The 27,728-nt window shown below is 43.3% G+C and overlaps 1 protein-coding gene across 1 annotated transcript; it reads right to left on the bottom strand.

Annotated features, from left to right (window-relative positions):
• Positions 1–1,633: 1,633 nt before the first annotated feature.
• Positions 1,634–16,800, bottom strand: BSPRY (B-box and SPRY domain containing). The gene is made up of 6 exons (XM_069069585.1): positions 16,552–16,800; positions 9,918–10,016; positions 8,658–8,888; positions 6,803–6,828; positions 4,004–4,128; positions 1,634–3,064 (listed from the first exon to the last, which is right to left on the bottom strand). The coding sequence occupies exons 1-6, from the start codon at positions 16,744–16,746 to the stop codon at positions 2,538–2,540; spliced, it is 1,203 nt and encodes a 400-aa protein (XP_068925686.1). The 5' UTR covers positions 16,747–16,800; the 3' UTR covers positions 1,634–2,537.
• Between the last annotated feature and the right edge of the window lie 10,928 nt (positions 16,801–27,728).

Below are 27,728 nucleotides of genomic sequence, written 5' to 3'. Positions count from 1 at the left end.
GAGATTCAGGTTATCCAAGGCCACAGAGGTCTTAGCTAGGAGAGCTGGGATTTGAACTCAGGTCTTCTGACTACCAATCTAAGATCTTTCACACTACACGGCCATGTTTCACACGTTGCGTCTTACACAGAGGCTAAGTGCTGTGGGATAAAGTCATCATTCTAGAAACATATGGTTCAGCTAGGAAGGTAAAACGTGGATAGCCAACAGTTAGACCACAATACAAAGTGCTATGGGCTTAGTAGTCAATGAGGACCAGAGGCTAGAAGCACTGTAGCAGCTCCCTAAGGGAGCTCTGTGTGGACTGGAGAGGTCAGTGAAAGCCCAATGGAGCAGAGAGGTATGTGGGGTGAGGAGAGAGGAATGGAAAAGGATCAAAAGAACAGGTAGAAGGGAGTGTGGCAGATGAAGGCGACCATGAATGTATGTCAGGCTGAGTTTAGACTTGATCTTGGAGACAAAAGAGCCACTGGGGCTGGTGGGGATGAACCCTCTAGTTGAGGTCAGCAGGAGTGGGGGTGAAAGGAGGCAGATACCTTGGGGAGGGAAGGGCAGCCTGTTATTCTGGCTTGGTCACACCTGACGTCAGCTTCCTGGAGAGTCTATTCACAGAGTTCTGGCTTCTGAGATTTGACTTCTTTGCTGCTGAGGATATGACTCTTGTCGATTCAGTTCTGCCAGAGGCTCCCCAGTCTTTTGAAGCCAAACATTTGGAGTGACTTATGCCTTGACTAACCTAGCATTCATTTCAGATAAATGGAAAGGCAGTGAGCGGTAGGGGAAAGAACACTGAACTTGGTAGTTAGGAAACCTGGATCCAAATGCCAACTCTGACACTATCCATGTCATGCTGGGGAAGTCCTTTCATCTCTGAACCTTATCTGTAAAAAGGAGATAAGTTGTATTTCTTAGCTCACAGGGCTATAGAGAGCTTTGTAAACTTTAAAAACACTATACTAAATACAACAATTCATTTCTTAGTGTTCAGTCATTTCAGACATGTCTGAGTCTTCGTGACTCCATTTGGGGTTTTCTTGGCAGAGATACCGAAATGGTTTGCCATTTCCTCCTCCAGTTCATTTTACAGATGAGGAAAACAGGGATAAGTGACTTGTCCAGGGTCACACAACTAGCAAGTGTCTGAAACCAGATTTGAACTCGGGAAGATGAGTCTTCTTGACTCCAGGCTGGGCACTCTATCCACTGCACTACCTAGCTGCCCAAACCCAAAGATAAACTAGGCTTTTGTAAACCAAAAGGACATTCTTTTGCCAAATATAATGCCATACTGATGTAGGTTAGAAGATCTGTCAGTGGCTGAGTTTTTAAGATGTTAACACAGTGGAACCAAAAAACGGCACAGCTAGGACCTCAGCATCTAGGAAAGTGAGGCCAGGAGTCCAATGAGGTTGCTGAAGGGCAACATGTTTAGTTAAAGGCACAATTAGAACCCAGACTTCCTGGGTCTCCAGCCCAGTGTTTGTTCTATCATTCTCTCTTATGTGGGTGGAGAGAGCATGCATTTTCTAGCACAAATAACTGTGCAACAAGTTACCAGAGATAGGAGCCTGGTGAGGGGGGTGGTACAGGTAGGATATGGGGGTCCTCAGTTACCAGAAAAGGACAAGGACAGAAGGAAACAGGAATTTTATTTTTTCGAAACTTTTTAATAATTTAAATGTTCCCCACAGCCAGGTACCTCCTCAGGAGCCTGACCTGCCATCAGGTATCCCTGCTTCCTCTCCTTCCCCTCTCAAGCTCCTTATTCATGTGCCCAACCCCTAGCCGTAGAAAGCAGGTACCACTGGCTGAGGCAGGAGGAGGTGGAAGACCTCTATTAGACTGAATTAGGGAAAAGCCAGCAGCTACCAGCAACTCTCAGCAGAATGGCCCAGAACTTCAGCTAAAGTTAGCACCTGGTAGGAGAGCCTACCTAACTGAGCCTAGATGTAGCGCTCTAAGGAGCACCCTGCATCCAGAAGGCAAGAGAGTGGACACTGGTGAGTCCCTGCACAGAAAAAAAGGGGTTATAAACACAGACCTGGCAGTCACAAGCCGTCACTGCCAGGGGAACCAGAAAAAAGTAATTGCCAGTGAACTCTGTACACGGAATGTGAGAGCTAATGATCACCTCTGCTCACCTACCCCTACAGATGAGGAGAGTGATGCCTAAAGAGATCAAACAACTTGTTCAGCATCTCACAAGTCAGTGGCAGAGCTGAGACTAGAACCTAGGCATTTGACTCCCTTTCATTACTTCCCTTTATCACCTTTCTCTGTCCTCCCATATCAGGTACTTTAAAAATGGATGCTAGGGAAAAGAGAACTGTGGCACACTGGGGCGAGGGTGGGCTCGTCACCAGTACCCACATACCTGAAAGGTAGAACCCAGAATTGAAACCCACCTCAGCTCCATCTTACCACCACTATCTGCCTCTGGTGATGGCTACTGGGCATGCACAATGGGGAAACCTGGCACCACGATATTGACGGTGGATTGGGGGAGGGAACCCTTTTCACCCTGTGAGAGAAGCCCATCACTGAACAATGGAGATGTTCTGGTCAGCCACAGCAAAGACAGGAAAGATAGGGCCCTCAAACTGGCTGTGGTGGGAACACAGGAGGGCACCGGAGCTGGGCTCATAGAACAAGAGCTCACCTGCTGCCAAGTCCAATAACACCCCAATGCGGTCTGGACAGCGCAACAGTGCCAAAGGCTGGTGCTGGCCACAGTGCAGGAACCGAAATTCCTGGTCATAGCGGGAGAAAACCCAAGAGAAAGCATTGTGCCCAAGGCGGGTATCATTGCCAGAACCCTTGCGAGGCAGCTGACTTGAGGAAACTCCCACCTTATAAGCACAGCTGTTCTCTACATTCACCATCCAGGCATGAAGCCCACTCTGGAAGGAGGTTGAGGCCAGGGCATTGGGCCAATGGTCAAAGCGTTCTGGGCCATCTGCATAGGCCTTGGACTTCTTGGGGTTGAAGGTAAGGGTCTTCCTGTCCTCTGACAGCTGGAGAAAGGGACTGATGGTCCTCTCATCCACATGAATGTCCTCAGTACCTGTTGGAAATGTAGTTTTTAAGGAAAATTCCCAAGCTCTCTTGGAGCTCCCCAACCCTAACCAACTCCCAAACAAGAGTTCCCATCTAAGCCTCCAGGTTCAGAAACTCAATAATAGTAACAAAGATACATATATTAACTGTCACCTGATCCTCACAACAACGCTGTGAGGTAGACAGGACAGAGTTGTTATTATTACTTATACATATATTTTTATAATTATCATTATATTATTTATATGTATATTGTTATAATTACTTATATGTATATCTCTCCTGATAGAATGAATGTAAGCTCCTTGAGGATGGGTCTGTTTTGTTTTTGACTTTGCACCCCATGCTGAGCATAGTGCCTAGGACCAAGTATGGGGCTTAATAAATGTTTATTGATTGATCAATCCCCATTTTACAAATGGGGAAACCAAGGCCCAAGAGGTGAAGTTGCTCACCTAAAGGCACAGAGCCTGAGAGTGGAAGAACCAAGACCATGGCCCAGGTTTTATGCTGACCAGTCTATGGTTCTTCTCATTACACCTGATTTAGGCATGCATAGTCCTCTATTAAAATGCTAGTATTCCATGAATAACATTATATCTGTCAGCACATAACTACTTAAGGTAGATTAATTTATTCTACCTTTTGCATTGATAGCTTTTCAAGACCAAAGGTCTATAGAAGGAAAGGGCTGGTAGGACCGATAGGTCCAGACCCAGACCAGGGATAGGATCAGGGGAGGGCCCAAACAGAAAAGATGGGGAAGAATGTGGTTACATGGGAAGATGCACACTGATTTATATATCCAATCTCTCCCAGACACGTAGTTTTACAAACCCAAAAAGCCAAGCCCCCTGGAAAATCAGCCACAAAATCCTCCTTGACATATAACACATTGATTTCTATTAATGGTTCTGAGCCCATCTGACTTCGGCAAAATCCTGACCTGAGAGGCAGCAGAGAACAGCTGATGCCCAGAGCTGGGTCAGTAATGGGCTCCGCACACATTTCTGATTAAAATTTAACTTCTCAGATTCCTGGGGATCCAAGATTCCCTCAGCTTCCTCTGTCCTAATGGAAGAAAACACACAAGGTCACTCTGCAGATTCCTGAATGTTCTGCAAGAGACGAAAGGCCTGAACCATATAGGAGAAAGGAAGCAGACAGCTCAAGGCCCTCCCAGTCCAAGAGGGATCCTCAAGTCACTCATCCGTGGAAGAGATCCTCAGGGGATCACCATCACCAGATCCCAGAGGAGACTTCCTTTACCAGTTCCAATATCATTAGGGGAACCCCAGTGATGTAGCCTTAAACCTCACAACATCCACCTACTTGGTATAACTTCATAGGTCTTGAGAATCTCTGCTCCAGACCTATGATTTCATCAGACTAAGGAGCTCAGGGTGTGAAACTTCCTCTACCAATATATATGTAAACACAGGTGCTAGTGCTGCCTAAATTCATGTCTTGCTACTGTCAATGGTTACAATGCAAATAAGGAGATGTGAAATATGAGATTGGACCACTAATCTTTATACCTTGGTATGTGTTAGTTTATTCAGATTCCTGTTCTTCTTGACTAGCTGAAATTAATGAATTATATGACTAGGAGATTTGAAAATGTGTGTAGATAAGGGGGAAAGGGAAAAGTAACTTGGAAGCAAAGGATGGAAGTTACCTCAGACCATCCCTTATTGTTCTACCCAAGAAGTACTCCCCACTGAAGTGGACTTTGGATTGCTTCATATCCCTTTGCCCCACACCATGCTGCCATCTTGGAACTTTAGGAACAGCCAATCCTGACAACCTCTTTCCTCAATTTTTATAGCCCCCTTCTCCAATCCCAGGTGAGTCCATGTTATAAATGGTTGTACCTAAGTAAGGAGCTCACTGCTTACCTGAGGAAGTGATCTTTTCAGAGAGGCAGCTTGGTGGAATAAAACACTGGATTTGGTATTTGGAAAGAAGTGAGTTTGAATCCTACCTCCGACGCTAATCAGCTGAGAGACCCTTAGCAAGCCACTTAACCTCTCTAAGCCATAGTTTTTTCATCTATAAAATGGGGGGGAGGGAAAGGACTCAATGATGCTTCTAAGTCTATGAATACAAATTTCTTGTAGGCCTTTCTTTGGACTCCTGCTTTATATTTCCATACATATGGAACATATCTCTCCTACTAAATTATAAACTCCTGGGATTTCATTTCATATCTTTCTATCCCCAGCACTACTAGAACACAGTGTTGTACATAGCTAGTACCTTGTGAAAGTCTGTTAAATTAATTACAGTCACCCTAGCTTTAAAGGGGCCTCAAGGTTTAATGGCACTAGCTCAAATAGCCTGGAAAAAATTGATTTCTAAAAGAGAATCACACATGGGAAAATGAAGATACCAAAGAGAAATAAAGCAACGAGAACCCTAGATAAGAGCAACGCTAGCTTTCCTGCTGATTCTCTGGCCAACAAAGCCTCTTTGTAATAAAGACAAGAGAGGGACTGTCTCCTGACAGAGCTGCATCTCCAATTAGCTGCCCATCCTGGGCAGGGCCCTCCAGTTCAGGATGGGGGCAGGGATAGATCCTTCATTCAAGTCCTTTTCAGAACTCTCAACCCTTCAGGAGAGAAGCTTTCATTCCATACTAATGGAGTCCTAGAGGAGAGGGGTGGGCGTTAGACACAGCAGGAGGCTACTAAGCTTAGCTTGGGTGAAAGGCTAGGGAAATAATTCAGATAGCTGGACATGTCACAGTTTCAGGTCATAGCCTAGACCTGTCAGGGAATAAGAGACATCAACCTCTCCTCCCCCACCTCCCCAAAGCAGATGACACTTCTCAGTATGACAAGCAAATTTCCAGCAAGTCACTTGAAAGACTTCTGAAAGCTGCTGCTTCCACATCCTCACCCAACAGATGACATTGAGGTATCAAAAGAAAGTATCAAGATTCAAACTGGCAGCCGTCATGAGGAAAGTACCTGAGTTTCTCAGCCCAGTCCTAATAACCCATGTGTGGATACATAGGAGGGATGCACAGATACTTCGTCCCAACTCTTTTGTCAGGGCTCAGAATCATCATCCTAGACCACTGACTTCTATGCCGATCATGCCAAAAATGCTTAAGCTAAAAAATAATATCTCCCAAGTATCAACTGGAGTCTTGAACAGAGAATGTGGAAAAAGAGCCTCTAGGACAATCTTTTCCCCAGAGAAGAGATAGAGGAGCACCTTCCCTCTCCCCTCCTTGTAATAGAAAAGTGGAGGACGATAGAATGTTGTACACGTGATCACATGTGGTCTCTTAAGTGTCTCTCTTTGTTACAAGAGAGAGCTCATTTGCTAGTGGCTTAGGGGATGGGGCAGTTCCCTATCTGAGAATGACTGTAAAGTAAAAACAAAATAAAACTCATTTAGGTGCTACTATCCTAAAACCAGTGCCCTGAAGGAAGGAGCAATCTCACAGAATTTGAAAACTGGAGGAGACCACAGACATCTTTTAGTCTGATATCCATCTCACAATTTCATAAGACTAGGAACTAGAAAGGACCTTAGGGTTCATTTACCCATTTTATAAAAGAGAAAACTGGGCTGCCAAATAAGTGACTTACCCAGTGTAATACAAGGTAGTTACAAAACAAGGACTAGATTCTGGATCTCGTACTAGTCAGTCTTCCCATTATATATACTGACCCACACTGACCTGCCTGGCTCCAGGTTTACACAGGCTCTGGGAAACAAGTCACTGACTCACCTCTCAAAAATCTCCCGCTCTGATTGCTGTAAAGAGAAAAAACATTTAGCAAGTTGGGTATTTTTCTTGACATTGAAAAGCCTCATTAACTAGATACATTAAACCCAGTTTGGAGCAAGAAAAAAACTTAGTGATCCTTCTTGTTGCCTGAATAATTTGCCTGTCAATTGTCAGAGAACTCAGACCTCATGAGCGACCTTGACCAAGGACAGCAGAAGTAACAGGTCCCAGAGGACTGCAGAGTCCTATAACCCCAGCTTCTGGATGTAGTGGTCAAATGCACCTCCAGTGACCCACTGTGACCTATAGTATAAGATTTTATTCTTCAGCCTGCCCCTTCACAATCTGGCTCTGTTCTCCTTTTCTGGCCTTCCCTCTTTTCATCCCCCTAAAAGAACAAACCCCTCTGCTCTAGACAAATTGATCGACTCACTGTCCCCCAATTACACTTTGCCCTATTACCAGCAGGCCTTGGTCCAGGAGGCTCCCCCCACCTGAAATGCCCTTCCCACTCCTCTCTACCTACTGACTGCTACCCATCCCTCAAGTCCCACTTCTTCCAGGTACTTTCTTTCCACTACTTCCCCATCCCCCAGTCCAGTGATCTCATCCTTCTCTCAGCTCCTACAAGATGCACTGTCTGTAACCATTTGCACTACTTAATATGTATTGCCCTGTATTACTCATTGTCTTTTTCTGTAGCTAACTAAGTTCTTCCAGGCCAGAGACTATGTTTTTCATGTCTCCTACCATTTCAAGCCCAGATCAGATGATTACTGCTCAAAGAATCTTTCCCTAATTCCCTTAGCATCAATAGCATTCTCTCTTGAACCTCACCAAACTTTTTGTTTTGCATCTCTTCTGGACATTCATCAAATAATTTTGAGTTTTATAATCATCTTAGCGTTTTATCCCTCTAATGGATGGCAAGCTCCAAGAGGACAAGGACTGGTTTTTAAACTTTGCTTCTCCCCCAGGACCCAGCATGGTTTTTTAGTAGATGCTTAAAAAAATGTTTGTTGAATGAATAAACGGATCTTTGTATCCCCCACAGCACCAGAAGAATGCCATAAACTTAGAAGATTCTAATTCGTTCATATTTGCTAACTGAATGAATGCACCAACTAATAGAGATATTTCCCAAACTTTCAAGTCGTGATTCTGGGCAGGACAATGATGCCTTCTGCCCTTCCATACTTCAGGGCAGAGACCCCTCTGTTGTGTTTTTCCTCTAAGGCTCATATCTAAATAAGTTTCATTTATGCTTGGTCCTTTTTTCCTGTCTGTCTCTCCTCCCACTGGAACCTTCAAGAAGGAAAAAAGTGAAGCTGAAAGTTCTTAACCATCATCCTTTCTTCTGAAGGAAAGGTTGGGCATGTATCTAACAGTGCCAAAAGAAAATGCTAGTTGCCCCTGTGGTGGTTCCAACTAAAGCCTGGTTAAGAAAATAAAAGTAGAAAAAAAGAAGTGTTTTTCTGAATGGTTTTTAAAAAGGTGAAGGAGGGGAAATCAAAGGTTTCCTTGATTTATATTATTATATATATAATAATAAAATAAGATAAGAACTTAGAGCAGACAAATAAACAAAAAGCTTTCTCCCAAAAGTAAATAAATAAATAAACGCTTTTTCATTCATTCATTCTATAGCATCATAATAATTTTGAAAACAAACTGTTCACTCCATGACATTCAATCTGTAAAAGGCCCTAGAATATACTACAGTTCGGTTTCCCGCAAAATTTCCATAGCAACATCTCCTTCCCACCCCCATCCCTAAATAAACTGAAAGAAACTTGTATCACAAACCACTCCCAATTCCCCTGTGCCCCTAACCCAACCCCCTGCCCTGGCTTACAATAAGGCTGTGGTCATCGAGATCAGTGAGCATGCCCACGAGCTTGGTGCGGATGGTGCCAAGCTTCTGTAAGGCCTCCGTCCAGTGGGACCGCTGGGTCAGAATACTCTGGTGGGCTCGCTCCTCCTCTGTGTGAACCTGCTCCAGCAGCCGCTGCTCCTCACTCTCACACACATTCCTCACCAAGCTCAGCCGCTGGATCACCATCTCCCGGGCCCCGCTGGCCATGGTCTGGAGAGGAGAGGGCAGAAAAGAAGTCATAGAAAGCTTTCTTAAATCCCAAAGGATTCCCAGCAAGCCAAGGGCAGAAAGACTGGTTGTCAGCTCAGTCTGCTTTAGGGCAAGAAATCCAGGATTCTGGCCCTACTTCTCAGGCTAACTCACCTGCTCATGGGTACCCTTCATCCTTGCTCCTCTCCACATCCCCTTCATGCACTGTCTTCCTCTATTAGACTGTCAGGTTCTCAAGGGTCATCTTAGGCATCCCCAGCATTTAACAAATGATCTATCTATTGAACTCACAATATAACTAACCACAGACAAATCGAATTCCATTGCTGAGTCTATAAATGCAGAGGGTTGGACTACACGTTCTTCTAGATTCCCTCCCGGGTCTAACATTCTGTGTTCTAAGGTTCCTTCCCATTCTAACATCCTGTGATTCTATTCTCTGTTGCCTTATAAGAGTGTAGCCTTAGGAAAGAGAGGTGAGTGTAGCTGCCTCATTGACAATCTCTTCTCACTACTGCAGATGCAATTCAGAGTGCATAACCTATCATAAGTCTAACAGAGTGAATAAAGTGAAAGAAGAGGAAGTGATTTTGAGGGGCACATACAATAAAAAAGGGTTTGTGGGGAAGAGGCATTAGAAAAATGCATGAGTCAGAGGGAATTATCTGTGATTTCTAGTTATTCATGCTTTTTAATATTTGAAACCCTGTCATCAAGATAATTAAAAAGAATGTTTTACAGCCACTGACTCTTGACCCCTGTATGGGAACTAGAGGATAGACTCCTCTAACAGATTCGAAAGAAAGCCAAAGCTCAGAGATGGCAGGAAGGAAGTAATCCTTTCCAGAATATCCAGACCTACTCATTAGCACTGAAGCCAGGTACCCACCTGGGTACTTTTTTTTTAGGGTGACAGTGAAGGGAAGCTCAGGGGCTCTGGTTTCTCATGGCTAGAGAAGCCAGGATCTGGGCTCAGGGATCCCAGGGTCTACTCCTAGGAAGGGGGTCAGGGGATGAGAGGGAAGTTACCGCTGCATTTTGGTTTTTCCGAGGCAAGACTTCAGCCATGTATTTGGTGATTCCAGCACTCTGTAGCTGCAGCTTCTCACACTGATCCACTATCTTGTTCTGAAAAAAGAGGCAACAGCTGGGGTCTAGGCAGAGGCTTCCACAATGCATGTGTTTATTAAACCCTTACTTAGAGGAGAAAGCCTTGACTTGGCCCCATCTTCTCCCTAGTCCCAAGTCCCAAACTCCCCCCTACACACACACACACACACACACACACACACACACACACACACACACACACACACACACACACACACACACACACACCTCTTTAATCCTTTCTATCTGTAGCACATCCACCAAATGAAATCTATCCCCTTAGTTCAGAGCAGTGATCTCTGAGGCCCTGAACCTTTATTGGCAATTGACAAGTCAAGGTGATGGGAGTAGGCCCTAAGCCCCAGAGGAGTGGAGGGCAGGAAGGAGGACTGGAAGATGCTGAAAGACTTTAGGAGGAAAGTTTGGCTTCTTTCCAATCACAGTTTTGCCAAGATCTGTGAGGCACCTTCTTTGATGAGTGCTGTGGTGGATCCCAAACTAAAAGACCTTTAAGGAGCATATAGTCTAGCAATGAAAAAAAAAATGAAACTCTAAAGCCCTTTACAATCCAGCTCCAACTTTTAAGGTTTAGGGGTGCTGGGACACCAAAACAGTGACACATAGGTCCTGCCTGAATGAATTTGACCCACCCCTTCTTTCAGTCAAAGAAAAAGTTTATTAAAAACCAGCCATATTGGCCAGACTCTTAAGGAATCTGAACATTTGTAATGCTAATTGTAAGTGGGCCAGATTGAATCTGAGCACCTTCATGGAGGCCAAGATGGATCTTATGTACAGAAAGACTGTGGGAGGAATCTAATGTTGGCCAAGTAGTCTGGGGTGACTGAAAGAGGGTCCTAGGGGAGATCTTGATGGTAGTGGCAGGTAAACTGGGAGACCAAGAGCCAAGATAGGATTAAGGGTGGGAAACTGTTAAAGGTATTCTGGAGATAGTCAAAGGAGGACAAAGGAGGGCTAGGCTGGGCTAAGGGTAACAGAGAATTGTGCCTAGCAATAATGCAAGCTTATAGCCTCAGGAAAATCCCAGATCAAGTAGGGAAATTCAAGGAGGGTTAGAGGAGATGTTTTCTAGGGCCTTTAGAAAAAAGGGCCCAAATTCTTTTAGGGTAAGGGGCAAAAGTCTTGCCCATACCCAGTCACAAATTTTAGTAAGCTAATTCCACACTCTTCCCCCTCACACACTATTTTCCTTTCAAACCAGATTATCTGCTATTCCTCATATATGACATTCCATTTCCTTCCCAGGTACCACTCCTGGTATGGAAGGCACTCCCTTCCTGTTTTTACCTCTAGGGATTCCTAAACACCCTTCAAGTCTCAGCTCAAGTAACATCCCTTATAAGAAGCCTTTTCCAGAGCAGCACCCCCAGTTGGGAGCAGCCAGGTGGAGCATTGCATAGATCTGAGTTCAAATGTGACCTCAGACTCTTACTAGCAGTGTAACCCTGGGAAAGTCAATTAAACCTGTTTGCCCCAGTTTCCTCATCTGTAAAATGAGCCGGAAAAGAAAATGGAAAACCATCCCAGTATCTTTGCCAAGAAAACCCTAAATGGGGTCAAGGCTGAAAAGACTGAATAACTCCCACATGAATTATTAATGACCCTCCCACACACAAAAGTAAGCTTCCTGAAGGCAAGGGCTGTTTTAATTTTGTCTAAATTCCCAGCTTTTACACCAAGTAGGTATTTAATAGTCAGTAGGCCCGAAATAAATTTATTCCCTTCCCCATCCCAAGGACTGAAAAGAAGACTAATACAGGATGGAGAATTGCCCAAGGCAGGATATGATGAAAAGAGACAATAAAGAGATGTGAGGTGATCAAGATCACTATCTTTATATATCTGAAGAGCTAGCAGCATGTGCAGAAGGGATTAGACTTAAATTTCTGTGGCTCCAAGGGGGAAGTTGAGGGAATTTGATTTTAGCTCCACAATCGGTTGGGCCCAAAAAAGATGCAGCTGGAGGGAAGAAAGATTACAGTCATCCAAAGGAAACATGTCTGCTGAAACCTTGTAACCTCTATCAGTGAAGTTGCTCCTCTGACAGATCAGATTTTTGCCTTATCTTGGGAGGGGTATCTGGTAGGCCTCCAAGCTACTTCTCAGCTGCCTCTGCTACAGCCATCACTACCACCTCCTATGGTAACCCAGACTCAGCTCTTGGTGCCTTGGCCTAGTTAGGTCAAGTCATCTTTTGCCTTATGTGGCAGGGGCCCAGACTCCACTCTACTTCCTCAGGTGGCCTACTCCAAAGCGCTACCTCTCTATCCCCTTCCCAGCTCCCTTTACATATAGTATTCCTGTATTAAAATGTAAGTTCCTAGAGGCCAGCAACCCTTGCTTGCTTATACTTGTATTTTAATTGTATTTTAACACACAATAAGCACATAACAAATAAAAGCTCTATCTACCTATATATCTATCTATCCATCCAGTCCATGGAATGACCACAACTCCTTGGTCATTTCCCTGGACAAATGGGAAGTTGAACTACTAATTTCTCTGATTCCTTATCCCACCAGTGTTCATTAGTGCATTCCCTCTTCACCTCTGTTGGGGTTTAGAAACTGACCAGTAGCCAGGAGATGACTAGAGGTGGAATCTAGAGAATGGGATTTTGATAGGATCAAGGGTGGGCTAGGGTAGGTTTAAGGATAACAGAGATTTGGGAATAGCTATAAAGAAAGGCTTACACCCTCAAACAAAGGACAGATCAAGTCTGGAAATCCAAGGAGATTTCAAGGTGGGGTTTTCCACAGGCCCTTAGATAAATGGAATTCAAACTCTTTTGGGGTAAGGGGCAAAGGTCTCAGCTTGGGCTCAAAAGCCATCATCCAATTGCTGAAAAGTTCTCTTCCTTCAAGGCCCAATTCAGACATAACTCCTCCAGAGACCCTATCAAACTTCCCTTGACCTCAATTAAAAGTGAGTTTTCTCCCTCCTTCCCCATTTTGTTGTTGTGGTTGAGTTGTTTTGGTCTCATTCAACTCTTCATAACATCATCTTGGGGCTTTCTTGGCAAAGACACTGGAATGGTTTGCCATTTCCTTCTCCAGCTCATTCTACACATAGCAAACTGAGGCAAACAGGGTTAAGTGATTTGACCAGGGTCACATGAGTCATAAAATCTGAAGTCAGATTTGAACTCATAAAGATGAGTTTCCCTGGGTTCAAGCCAAAGTATTCTATCCAATGTGCTACCTATCTGCCCATACCCATTTTGATTAGGCCTCCCTATTACATTCATCTCTTTTTTTTTCTTTTTTTTCCCTTTTGGAGGGCAACTGGGGTTAAGTAACTTGCCCAAGCTTACATGGCTAGTTTTTTGTGTGAGTGTGTGTTAAGTGTCTGAGGCCGGAACCCAACTAAGGTCCTCCTGACTCCCCCACACTCATCTCTTTATGGGTTATATCATACTTATCTGAATATGTCTTCTCCAGAGCTCCTCTCCCCCTCCTCTATTATTAAACTTCGTTCTTAGGTCAGGGACTTGTTTTTATTCTCTCTCAACCTTTGAAACTCAAGTAATAGCAGATGGATCTTGCAAAGTATTAGATGATTAATAAATTTTTGTCCAATTGACCTAAATTAGCTTCCTTTAAGTGAATTGGGCAGGCATTTGCCAACGCAATTGACCGAAAGGGGGAAAATTCCAGTAATATAATGAAATATTATTGTGCCAATGCATATGAAGAATTCGGAGAAAATTAGGAAAACTTGTATGAACTGATGCAAAGAAAATAGGACCAGAAGAACAAATTATACAATGCCCACAACAATGTAAAAAACCCTGAAAGGTTTCAGAACTCTAATCAACATGGTAGCAAATTGTGACTTTGGAGGACAAACATAGGAAGTCTGCTTCCTATATCTCTAGAATAGGGGTTCCTTACTTGGGGTCCATGAACCCTCCCCAGAGTACATAAATTGGAATGGGAAAAAAGAAAAAAGATTCATCCTTATTTCCACCAAACACTGGTTTTCTTAGTAACCCTATGTATTTTATTTTGTGCATTTAAAAATGTTATTCTGAGGAAGGGTCCACAGGCTTCACCAGACTGCCAAAGTAACACACAAGTGCTTTGGGGGGGGGGGACTTCAGGGACCATGACCTCTGACTAAATGTCTGAAGGACTGTCCAGAAGAGGAAACAGGTTTGTTTTTCTTGGCCCCAGAGAGCAGAATGAAGATCAATATGGGGCTAGGGAGGAAGTCAGCGGGAGACAACTCCAAAAGGAAAACTTCCTACCAGTTATTATAAGTAACAACTCACACTAATATAAGCATTTTTAAGATTTCTGAAGCACAACCTTGTGTTGGTGTGACTGAAAAGGCCTAGAGTCAGGAAGACCTGAGTTCAACTATGGTCTCAGACTCTTACTAACTGTGTAACCCTGGGCAAGTCACTTAAACCTGTTTGTCTCAGTTTCCTTATCTGTAAAATGATCTGGAAAAGAAAATGGCAAACCATCCTAGTATCTGCTTTGGGAGGTATGAGCTCCAAATATTTGGAAGTCTTTGAGGCAGAGGTTGGACAGTCACCTGGACAGCCAGGGTAGGTCTCCCTCCCAGATTCCACGGAATCACTAGCCCAGCAGCTGTTTGAGCAAGAACTTAACCAGGGCCTCCAGAGACTGCCCTATATGCCTTAGGGCTGGACTTAGGGGTGTAGAAGAAAAACACTTACTTAGCCAACTGTAAGGAAATCCCCAGAGCTTAGGGAACAGTTTCAAATGAGCTAAGGGGGAGGGCCAGAAGCTAATTTCTAATGCCATCTATACACTTTCGGGCCCCCTCTTTGAGTTTCTATGGCATCTAATGGGTAGAAGAGGGAACAAAAAAAATTTATTTTCATCGTTTATTTTCCGTTCCCAGTCTGAAGGGGCCTCTTTAATGCCCCAAGAACTCAGAGACCTGGGATTACCTTGACCCAGAGGATACTTGTTGTGGTCCTATAAAGCTAATGTAAAGGAGGGGATTAAAAAAGTAGTGTCCCCTCCAGATCCTTCAAACCTCTCACCCACCTTTATTTATTGTAACCAAGCTGGTGACTATTCCTAAAGGGGTAGGAGGGGCCCAGTACCAATTAAATTCTGCTCTATCCAAGTTTATCCTGGTGAAATCTAGTTAAAACCAACAAGCAGAGCAGCCAAGAAGGGATAAAGGAGTCTCCAAAGGCAACAGGAAACTTCTTTGCACTATACCACCCTGAGGTTTCAATCCATCTCTGCCAGTGTGTGATAACTGGATTAGTCACCTCAACTCTGAACCTCATTTTCCTCATGTATAAAATTAGAGGACTGGTCTTCTCTAGATTCAATTCAATAAATATTTATTAAACAAAGTACTGAGGTAGACCCGGTACTAAGTGATAGGGATACAAAAAGAGGTAAAAAAAAAAAAGTCCCTGCCCTCAGGAAGCTTACAATTAACAGGCAAGACAACATGCAAAAGAATATATACAAAGCAAGCTATATATACAGGGAAAATAGAACAAAATTAAAAGAGAGAAAACACTGGAACTAAAGAGGGGTTAGGGGAGGCTTCTCTGTAGAAGGTGAGATTTTAGTAGGAACTTAAGAGGAGGATGGATGGCTAAGTGGCATAGTGGATGGAGTGCCAAGGCCTGAAGTCAGAAAGATTCCTCTTCCTGAGTTCAAATCTGGTCTTGGACACTTAGCTGGGTGACCCTGAGCAAGTCACTTAATCTTGTTTGCCTCAGTTTCTTCATCTGTAAAAAGAGCTGGAGAAGGAAATTGCAAAATCAGTCAAGTATCTTTGCCAAGAAAACTCTCAATAGGGTCATGAAGAGAGTCAGACAGCTGAACAATAAAGGAAGATGATTTCTAAATTCCTTTCTAATAGTGGATAATTCTATCTCCATGTGAGGAACAGTTTTTGCTTTGGGGTGGTGTTTGCATGTATACCAGCCTCAGGTCCTTTTTAACATCAGTTGGAAGAACTTTCCCTGCTGTCTCCCTGAGCCCAGGCTGACCAAAAGCAGCTCCAGCCAAGCTGGTGGACCGACAGCTCTGCCTCCATCCACCCCCATTCCCCCCACCACTATTCCCTGCCTACCCCCTCTCCAGTTACCTGACTCTCCCAGCTAGATGCCCAGCTCCCAGCCTCCCAGGCTTTGCCCGTGCCCAGGCCTTCTACTACACCCCTCCCCAACCGCCAGCATCTCCCCGCCCCAAACACTCACAGATGTCCCTTCCCCAGCTCCAGCCGGGGGCGGAAAAGGCAGGAGACTGACACCCACTATGCTGGGAGCTGTGGGGCACCTGAGCGGGGACCGGCCCCGGCCCTCCTAAGTCAACAGTGCACACTCAGCCTGTCCACCTGCCCTGATGCTCACTCCAGCCTTCTCCACCACCTGCTACTGGGGCTCCTGCGCCCCGCACCACATTCCGGAGAGCCCAAGTCCCCGGGCTCTCTCTCCAGGATGACCGCGCGGACCGCGGGGCGCCCAGACCCGGGGAGTTCTCCCACGCACTGCCTCACTCCTTCCATCATGCCCCGATGCGCTTACCCGCAGTTCCTCCGCCCGCTCCTCGGCCCTCCGGACGTGGTGCTCGCGGCACGGGCCCCCCAGCCCCTTGCAGCCGGCGCACACTAGCCGCCGCTCGGCGCTGCAGAACCATTTCAGCTCCAGGGCGTGCATCGCGCAGCGCGGCGCCGACTCCGCCGAGGGCCCGGGCTCCAGGTCAGGCTCCTTCTGGGACATGACTCCTGCAGCCACTCCGGCGACTCCACCTGTCTCAGGTGGCGAGGGCGGAGGAAGGGCGGGGCCCGGGTCCGGCGCCCACGGCCCGCCCCGTCCTAGGGCCCAGCCTCGGGACCGCCCCATTCTCCCCCGGCTGCGGGATTCGGGCTGAGCCGACTGACACTAAGAGATGGTCTGCTGGCCCCGCCCCGCCCCTGCCGCCCACCCTCGGGAAAAGTCCCCCTCTGGCTGCTTCTCCCCGACTGGCTGTGGCCCCAAGCCCCCCACCCCTGGGGGCCCCCACCGGCGCCAACCGACTGCCAATAAACAATCTTCCTGATCCCTGAGAGCCAATTTATCATTCCAAGCCGGGGGTTCCACCCTAGAATTGTAGGATTTAAGAGGGTTCCCCTATTCACCTTCCACCTGCACTAGGTGAGCATCTCATAGTAATATCCCAGGGATCATTTAGTGTCCTATCCCTTAATTTTTTCACGTGAGGAAACCGAGGCCCAGAATGGGAAAGATTATAGCAGAATTAGAACCCACATCTCCTGACACCCAGGCTACTGCTATTTCCATTGCCCTGCTGTGCCTCGGTTCCAACACCTGATCCCTACACTCCTTCCCCAAGGACCCTGGACTCATAGGGACAGTTAGATCCTGGGGTTTGACTCCAAAGGGTCAGTGTCTCTTCTTAGGCTCATTGCCCCTACCCGTGGTTCATCCTGTAAAATCTTCCAAATAGAGCTTAGGTATAAGTTCCTGTCTCACTTTCCCCAAATGTGGATGACAGGGTTCTCAACTCTTCAAAAAGATACTCAATGTACAATATAGATACCAGGTATTGCCTACTTTTATTCCATCTACCACAGAAAATGGAGCCCCTAAACAAATACAGAGGAACAGCTAGGTGGTGCAATGGGTAGAGCATAGGAGTCAGGAAGATCTGAATTCAAATTTGACCTCAGACACTTACTAGTTGTGTGACCCTGTTTGTCTCAGTTTCCTCATCTGTAAAAAATCACTTCGGTGTCTTTGCCAAGAAAACCCCAAATAGAGTCACCAAGAGTCACAACAAGTGAACAACAAAAACTAATACAGAAACATGCATCACTGGATTCATCAGGCCCCCTCCTGGAAAATAGACACTGTTTAAAAATTATTCTCTATTCACCTTCCACCTGCACTAGGTGAGCAACTCCTAGTAATATGCCAGAGCAAAGTACCATTCTCCTTCCCCCTTTTCCTCCTAACTTAACTGGAATCTTCCATTGGTAACAGCCACATTGGTGGTCCTTTTCTCCAAAGAGTCCACTCCTCCCTTGCCTAGCTGAGCTATTACTCTCCTCCCCTCAGTCCTGAAGGTGGAGGCTGATCCTGAGACAAGGCCCCAGGCCAGGGTAGGTTGGGATCACTTAGCCCTACAACTCCACCCTTCCCACCTGAGATTAGAATTGCTGGAGTAGCAGAGGAAGGTCTGAACCACAGAGCAGGATAGTAGGGAAAGAAAATTCCCGAACCTGCACAGAATCGGGGCAGTGTCCAGCTGGTATAGCCATAATGTTGGATTGTTCTTCCAACAGGAGTCCTTCTCCACTGGCTCTCAATGACCTAAACCAGGGGTTCTCAATGTGTGAGAACCCCCTGAGAGTCTCAAAGAACCTTTCAGAGGATCCACGAAGTCAAAACTATTTCCTTAATAATAATACTGATATTATTTGCTTATTTAAATGTTCCTCCCTCTTCCAACTACATATCTGTGTGAAGCCAGATTTTCTTTATATACTTCGACCACACAGCAACATATCACAACAGATTACATGCAATAACAGATATGACAACCCTGGTGTCTTCTATTAAGCTAGACATTAAGGAGATTTGCAAAGATATGTAAAACAATGCCAATCTGCTCACTAATTTTTCTTGTTTTGGAAAATATATTTACATTTCATTAAAAATATGTTAACAATGGATTTGCTATTGTTTTTAAATGAATTAATAACTACTTTTAATGAACTGATGAGAAAGTATGCAAATTTTTATCAGTTTTAATTTGTAATACAGTAAAAATGAATAGTTATAACCCACATAAGCAAAAGTTCTTTGGGGTCCTCAACAACTTTTTTAAAATGTAAAGGGATCCTAAGGCTAAAAAGTTTGAGAATTCTTGGAGTCAGTCCAATAACTGGGAACCAATTAGAAGAGTTCCCTGTGTCCCCAGAGCAAGATTTACCTTTATGAAAGGTATATTTAAACAAAGACACATTCTCTCTAATATCATCAAGCTGATTAATGGATGAATGAGAAGATACTCATCAAATTCATCCAGAACTTCCTTGACAAACCTCTTTCATATACTGCAAAACATCCTCACAACTTGAGTTTCTATTTACCCTTTCATATCTCACTCCCCTTTGTGATAGTAATGGCAATTAAAGATTCCCCTGTATTGGCTTGGTTTTCAAATTGATTGTATTAAAACCCAGAGCTTGTTAATCCCACCTGTGGGATGGACTTTTTGATGTGAAAAGAAAGTCCTGACTGGGAGGAGCTGGTGACGTAGATTTGGAGAGACAAGAGAGAGGCGGAAGTTCTTTTTGGAAGCAGCACCTCGTGGAGGGAGAGAGAGGCTAAGAAAATTGCTGGTGGCCGCTTTGAATTGCCCTGGACTTTTGAGACCTGCCCCCTGAGCTGCCAAGGACTGAGGAGACATGGCTGTTTTGCTGGTACTTTGTCTGTCTGTTTTGATGTTATTTTGCCAGATTTGTCCACTGGTGAAAGACTGTCCTGTTGAAGAAGTCCTGGAACCTGGCATTTGGTTAAGAAGGCCTGAGACTGTCCTGCAGACAGAGAGCGAATACTGTCCACTGGTGAGGGACAGTACTGTTGTTGCAGGGGTCTGGAGACTGTCTGGCAGACAGAATGAATACTGTCCACTGGTGAAGGACAGTGCTGTTGTTGCAGGGGTCTGGGAGCCTTTCTGTTGGTTTAGAAGCCCTGAAGAAGGATTTTCTTGTTGTATGTTTACAGAAATCCTGGGAGAGGGCTTTGCTAATGTGTTCAGGGGTTCTAGGACTGTTCTACAGACAGAGGATAAATTCATGAAGGGACTGGCAATGTATCTTATGGCCTTGCTAAGCCTTGTCTCCCCAGGAACTAAGATTGCTGAGAACTTGCCTCGTGTCAAGATGAAGAAAAGACCTCCATTTGGGTATTAAGTGCTGTGTTTAAACTTGATGTAACTCTGGGGTAGATTGAATTGTGATCCAGGGGTGGGGAACTTTTGACCTTTTTGTGTTCTATGGTTGAGCAAATGAATGTATTTTACTTAAGTTTGGAAACTAATCTCCATTTGAGAAAAGGGGCTTTGTGGTGGACTTAATTAAGGTATAGCCTAGGGGTGGAGAAGTATTTGGAACAGAGACTTTGTAATTGATTGAATGATTGGAAAGTCCTGGGGTGGGGTAGGCCTTGGAGATGATTTAATCACACTTAGTAAATGCTGTATTTTGAATGATGTCATGTTTTGATCTTCTCTGTTCTGGGTTTGTTACTGAATAAAATAGAGAGCACCTATGCTGGTATTTTGAACCTGGGAAGTTGCCTTTGCTTGGTATTACATTACACCCTTTTAAGGTTCATAACCTACTCTCTTGATGACAACCTTGTAAGGTTGTCATTCAGTCATGTCCAACTCTTCATGACCCCATTTGGGGTTTTCCTGGCAAAGATACTGAAGCAATTTGCCATTTTCTTCTCCAATTCATTTTGCAGATGAGGAAACTAAGGCAAACAGGATTAAGTAACTTGCTTGGGGGTCACACAGTTAGTAAGTGTTTGAAGGCAGATTTGAACTCAAGATGAGTCTTCCTCACTCTAGGCCCAGTAATCTGTCCATTGCACCACCTAACTATAAGGTAGATTGTTCAGATTATTTTATACCTGAAAAGAAATTGAGATAGAGAGAATTGACTTGTCCAAAATTATACAGTAGAAAATGAAATCAAAGGTGCAGCTATATTGCACAGTGGATAGAGCATCAGCCCTGGAGTATGGAGGTCCTGAGTTCAAATACAACCTTAGACACTAACTGTGTGACTCTAAGCAAGTGGCTTAACCCTGATTGCCTTAAAAAAAAATCCTTGAATTCAAGTCTTCCAACTCCAAAGACTTTCCATTATACCATATTCCATATTTCCATTATACTATAGTAGGCCTCTCCACCTACACCCCTTAGCCATAGCAAAAGTTCCCACAGAGTCAATTAGGCCGCACAGTGGATAGAGTGCTAGACCTAGAGTCAAAAGATCTGAGTTCAAAATAGGCATTACACTTACTAGCTGTGAGACCCTGGGCAAGTCACTAATCCTAATTGCCTCCAAAAACAAACAAACCGAAAAACCAACAAGCCAATGGGATGGATAGTTCAAGTACTATCACCTCCATTTTACAAATAAGGAAAAGAAGGCTCAGGGAATATAGAGAATATGCCCAAGGTTATATAATTTAATAGGTGTTAGAATCGGGGTTTGGATGCAGGCCTTGGCTGACTCCAAGTCCCATACTCTTTTCCACTACACAGTACTGCCTTTCAAATCCATTACAAATCTCCTCGTTTTGCTTTCTTTTACCTTGGAACTAGGTTTTAGGATTTTGGTTTTTTCAGGGTAACCATGGCAATTCACCAGAATTTGGTTTCCCCCATTCCCTGGGCTCTAAGCAGCAAGCATTTCTCTTGAAGTTTTTCTTATCCTGAGCTCCCAGCCTTTCTCTATCTGTCCACTTTGTCCCTCCTCCTTTTCCCACTCCTTTCCTCTTCTTCCCTCTCCTCTCAAGGATCACTCAGCCTGCTAGCCAAACCTTCCTTCCTATCATTCTGCTCCAGCCCTTAGACCCTAATACATGTTTCTTATAGATGCTGGAAGCCTTCTGTTCAGTTTTTTAACTGTCTTGTGCCAAAGACAACTGCCAAACTGTAGGTTTGCTTTTTTTCCCCACCTTGGTCACATCTATTTTCTTTTAAGTTCTCACTGCTTTTCCTGTAACATGTGTTATTTGTACAACAATCTAAGTATATGGTCTATTCCAAAAACTGCTTTTATTAAAGCTCAGTGTCCCCATAGAAGGAAGTGGGAAGCCACTGTAGTATCTTTGCCAAGAAAACCCCATGTTCAGTATGTGCCTGGGGTCACAAAGATTCAGACATAACTAAATGATTGAACCAGTGTCCCACTGATGAAGGAGGTGATAGTCCTGCTGTAGTCTGAAATGGTCACTGAGCTTATCTGCAGTACTGTCTTCACTTCTGGGCTTTATATTTTCTTTTGTCCTAAATTTAACAATCAACTTCTTTTTTTGCCTTTTTGGAGGAGGGAAGGCAGGGCAACTGGGGTTAAGTGACTTACCCAAGGTCACATGGCTAGTAAGTGTTAAGTGTCTGAGGTCTGATTCGAACTCAAGTCCTCCTGACTCCAGGGCCTATGCTCTATTCTAGCTGTCCCAACAATTAACTTCTAATTAACAATTAACTTCTTTGATAATTCAATAGACCCATAATCACTCATGAATATAAGTATCCTTTTCCCTCCAAGGGTGAAGATTATACAACCCATTCACTACTTTAAACATGGAGAACAGCTAATATAAGGAAAGAAAGATGGGAGAAAGGGAAGTAAAGCATTTGTTAAATGCCTATTATGTACCAAGTACATACTATGTAGGGACCTCTTCCTTTGATTTCTTTGTTCCAGTCACTGTGCTAAGAGCCTTACAAATATTGTTTGATTTGGTCCTCACAACAACCCTGTGAAGATAGGTACTATTATTATATCTACTTTACAGATAACAAAACTGAGGTAGACAGGTCGAATAACTTTGAATTCAGATCTTGTATGTTCAAAACAGCAAGTTGGCCAGTATTGCCGGAGGGGAGCAGTATGTAAAAAGACTGGAAAAGCAGAAGGGGCCATGAAGAAATTTTAATATCCAGCAGAATGGTCTGATTCTAGGTGTAAGAGAAAACCACTAGAGCTTATCAAGCAGGCAAGGACTGTTAAGTGTTGGTAAATATTTAACAACTGACTCTCCCAGAAGTACTCACCAATATACTTTTAAGCTTAATCTGAATTATAAACATTTTCTTAAGTCTAGGCAATCAACAAAACTCTGATTTATAGCTTGGGGATCCCAAGGTGTAAGTGCTCACACTGAAAATTTAACAATCAGCTACTGAGAGCCAGTTTGAACTGGGTCCAGCACACCTGTAGAAGGATGTGACATGATCAGACCTGCATTTTAGGAAAATCACTTTGTCATCTATCTGAACGCTGGATTGGAGTGAGGACAGATGAGTTATTAAAGGCCTGAATCAGGATGGTGACTGTGTGAGTGGCAGAATGACAAAGAATCACGTCACATGGAGATCCCACTTTCCCAGCTCCTACAAAAAGTTATAGAAAACATACTGCACTGAATCCTGTTCAGGAAATACAAGAAAAACAAATCTCCATGAGTCATCTTTCCAACTGAGATTGATTTAGGGAAACAGAGAGATCCCAGAGGAATAGATATATAAAGACAGAGACAGAAAATGTGAACCTCTGAAAAAAAGAGGATCAGAATTTTTTTTTCAATTTTTAAAGAGTTCAAATTCGACCTTGGACACTTAACACTTACTAGCTGTGTGACCTCGGGCAGGTCACTTAACCCCAATTGCCCTGACTTCCCTGCTCCAAAAAGAAAAAATAAATAAATAAAATAAATTTTTAAACAGAAAGAAAAATTTGAAGTGGACACTGAGTCAGAATCCAGGGAGAAAAGAATTAAGTTTAAAAGTTTTACTAGAGGGGCTGCTAGGTGGCACAGTAAATAGAGCACAGGCCCTGAAGTCAGGAGGACCTGAGTTCAAATACAGCCTCAGAAACTTAACACGAAAAAAACTAGCTGTGTAACCTTGGGCAAATCACTTAACCCCAATTGCCCTACCTTCCCCCCTCAGAAATGCAAAAAAAAAAAAGTTTTACTACTTTCACTACACTATTGGGACTCACTTTCACACCTTTGTACTGGTAGTTGTAGAATACTTGACATCCTCACTCTCACCTCCAAATTAAGTTAGTTTTTTTTTTTTTTAAGCAATTAGGGTTAAGTAACTTGCCCAAGGTTACACTCCAGTTTTCTTGTGTGGGTGTTAAGTGTCTGAGGCCGAACTGATCCTGGGTCCTCCCAACTCCAGGGCCGGCACTCTACTCACTATGCTACCTAGCCGCCCCTTAAGTTAATTTTTATATTTGATAAGGTCAATTCAATGGTGGATATGAGGAAGAATGACAAAAAATGTTTTGGAAAATATCATTTAATGGTATGAAATGAGACACCAAAAACTTGCTGGACACATAAATCTTTCCTTTCTTTTTGCTATTGACAAAAAAAAAGGAATTGCTAAAATTCATGTAGGCATAGACCATTTCCCCCTGTTAATATCATACTCAGGATATAACCTTAGTAATGAAATCATTGTAGCTCCTTGTACATTACCACATTGCTCTATGAAAAGCTCACAATGGAGGACCAACAATGGAATGGAGATGGCCACTGCATCTTAAGAGACACCAGACCAGGTCCAGGAGAGGGTAACCAGGATAGCATATCACACAAGTACAATCAAAGGATCTGGGGAAAGTTTCACCTGAGAAATGAAAGACATAACCCCAAATCAAAGATGCTGTGTACAAAGAAACTTGCAAACCAACTCAAAGATAGAAATATTTACAGAAAATAATCCTGTCCCCCTTATGTCTCCCACTGGGCATGTCTTATCTCAGCCTATTTAATTGTAGCTTCCTGGAGAGCTTTCTTTTTCATACACTTTGTACATAATAGAGACTCAGTAAATGTCTATTGAATACATGAATGTAGGAATGAATGGTACCAGTTTCTCCCGTTAGAAGAGAGCTTAGATTGGTTTTTTTATTCCTCTCATTTTACAGATGAGGAAACAACAGCAAATCTAAAGTAGTCACATAGGGTGTGACAGGACTGACCAGAAATCAAGTTTTCTGACCTCTACTTCAAATTTATGGCTCGACGTGCATCACTTGTTTTCTTCAGGAACCCCAAAGGGTCCATGAAGGGACTGCTGGAAGAAACTGGTTTTGAGGAAGGATTTTAAAGAGGGAGGAAGAAGAGACAGTCATAGGAGCAGTGGACAGGTAATGTAACTTAGGTGGGGTAGGATTTCTCCACTGCTCCCCTCCTCTCAGCTCAGTTGATATAATCATAGAATATCATAAATGATGAGGTTTTAATGTGTTAACAAGACTAGCATCCTATGATCCCTTTATGAAGAACTAACATTTCTCTGGTTGAGTAAAGGACATAACTTGGGTTAACTGAGCAAATAAATTAGCTATTCTCCTGAGAGATTAAAAAAAAACAACAACTAAGCCTTGGGAGATTTCAATTAGATTGCTGTGGGCCTAGAGGAGGAAATTTCTTTCATTAGCAATGTAGTTTTGAACGGGGCCCCTCTGTTTGACCTCTCAAGATTCTTATAACTTGATCTCTTCCTACCTTTGTAGCCTTTTTACACAATACTCTGCTTCATGTATGCTATGCGGGCTAATTTGCTGTTCTTCTAATAGGACCTTCCATCTCCTATCTCCACACCTTTGTACTGGTAATGGTGGAATGCTCCACCTCCTTACCCCCAATTTTATTTTTGGAGGCAATCAGGGTTAAGTGACTTGCCCAGGGTCACACAGCTAGTAAGTGTTTGAGGCTGGGTTTGAACAGATATGAAATCCTAACTCCAGGACTGGTGCTCTATCCACTGTACCACCTAGCTGCCCCTACTTTTAAAACTCATTTCAAGCCTCAACTTTTTGGTGACTACTCCCATCTCTTCTACCTAATAGTGCCTTCCCTTCTGAGATCACCTTCCATATACATTCTCTATATGTCTTGTAGGTACCTAATTATTTACATGCTGGACCCGCCCCTCCCCCATCAGAATGTGACCTCCTTGAGAGCAAAGATTGTTTTTGCCTTTCTTTTATCAGCACTCCAGTTGCTAAGATCTCAGGTTTTGTTTTAATGTTAAGTGTCAAGTCAGTTTTCACACTCTTCAAACCACCATCATCAAGATGCTTCCTTAATTCCTTTTTACTTTCTGCCATCAGAGTAGTATCACCTGCATATTTGAGGTTATTGATATTTTCTTCCAGCAATCTCAATTCCAGCTTTTGATTCATCCAGTCTGGCATTTCCCATGATGTACTCTGCATATAAGTTAAATAAGGTGACAATATACCACCTTGTCGTGATCCTTTCTCAATCTTAAACTGATCGGTTTTTCCATGTTTGGTTCTAGCTGTTGTTTCTTGGCCAGAATACAAGGTCTTCAGGAGTTGAGTAAAATGAACTGGTACTCCCATCTCTTCGAAGACTTACCATATTTTGTCGTAATCCACACAGTCAAAGGTTTTAGTGTAGTCAACGAAGCAGAAGTTAATGTTTTTCTGGGACTCCCTTGTTTTCTCCATAATTAATCTAATGTTGGTAATTTGATCTCTAATTTCTCTGCTTCTTTGAAAACTAGCCTGCAGGTCTCTTTCCACTCTAGTCCCTGCTACATTCTGCTGCCAAAGTCATTTAAAAAATTTTTTATTAATTTATTTTTAATTTTCAACATTCACTTCCTAAGTTTTAAATTTTCTCCCTCTCTCTCCCCAAGACAGCATGCAATCTGATATAGGCTCTACATATACATTCCTATTAAACATATTTTCACATTAGTCATATTGTATAGAAGAATTATAATAAATGGGAGAAACCATGAGAAAGAAAGAAAAAAAAGAAAACAGCTTCATTCTGCATTCAGACTCCATAGTTCTTTTTATGGATGTGGATGGCATTTTCCATCCAAAATCATTTTTCTTAAGCACACACCTCTCTGTCATTCCCTTAAGCAACTCCAGTGACTCCCTATTGCCTCTGGGGTGCAATAGAAACTTGTCTGTTGAGCTTATAAAGCATATCACAAGCTGGCCCCAACCTAGCTTTCCAACCTCAATGGACCTTACTTCCTTGAACACTGTCATCTAGCCAAACAGATCTCCCTTTTCTTAACATAGGACACTCTATCACCCTTTTCTGTATGGGACTTTGCTTTGGTCATTATGCCTGGAATCCTTCTCTTCTCACCTCCACCTCCTGAACTCCCTGGATATAAAGACAAAAGGTCCTGCCCTCGAGAATCATAGGCTCAAATTTGGAACTATACCCAAAGGGCAATCAAACTGCATACTCTTTGATCCAGCAATACCACTACTAGGTCTGTATCCCAAAGAGATTATAAAAAAGGGGAAATCATCCACATATAGAAAAATATTTGTAGCAGTTCTTTTTTGTGGTGTCAAAGAATTGGAAAGTGAGGGGATGCCCATCAATTGGGAATGGCTGAACAAGTCGTGGTATATGAATGTAATGGAATACCATTGTGTTATAAGAAATATGAGCAGGCAGATTTCAGAAAAACCTGGAAAGACTTACATGAACTGATGCTGAGTGAAGTGAGCAGAACCAAGAGACCATTGGACACAGTAACAACAATATTGCTCAATGATCAACTATGACTGATTTAGTTCTTCTCAGTAATACTATGATCCAAGTTCCAAAAGACTCATGATGGAAAATACTATCCATGTCCAGAGAAAGAATTGATGAAATCTGAATGCAAATCAAAGCATACAATTTTCACTTTCTTTTTTTAATGTTTTTTTTCCTTTTGCAAACTTTAATTTTCTTTTTTTTGCAAACTGTTTACAACATGATTAATATGGAAATATTTTACATGATTGTACATATATAACCTATCAAACTGCTTACTGTCTTATGGAGGGAGAAAATTCAGAACTCAAGACTTTATTTAAAGAAAGGAATGCTAAAAATTATCTTAATATGTAACTGGAAAAAATAAAATACCATAAAGAAGAATCACA

This window comes from Petaurus breviceps, unplaced genomic scaffold (genome assembly GCF_028583685.1).
Source record: "Petaurus breviceps papuanus isolate PSGF00001 unplaced genomic scaffold, PetGlider_PUasm1.0 90779, whole genome shotgun sequence".
NCBI lineage: Eukaryota > Metazoa > Chordata > Mammalia > Diprotodontia > Petauridae > Petaurus > Petaurus breviceps.
The sequence above is the reverse complement of the archived record's forward strand: the minus strand, read 5'-3'. Positions and strand labels throughout refer to the sequence as shown.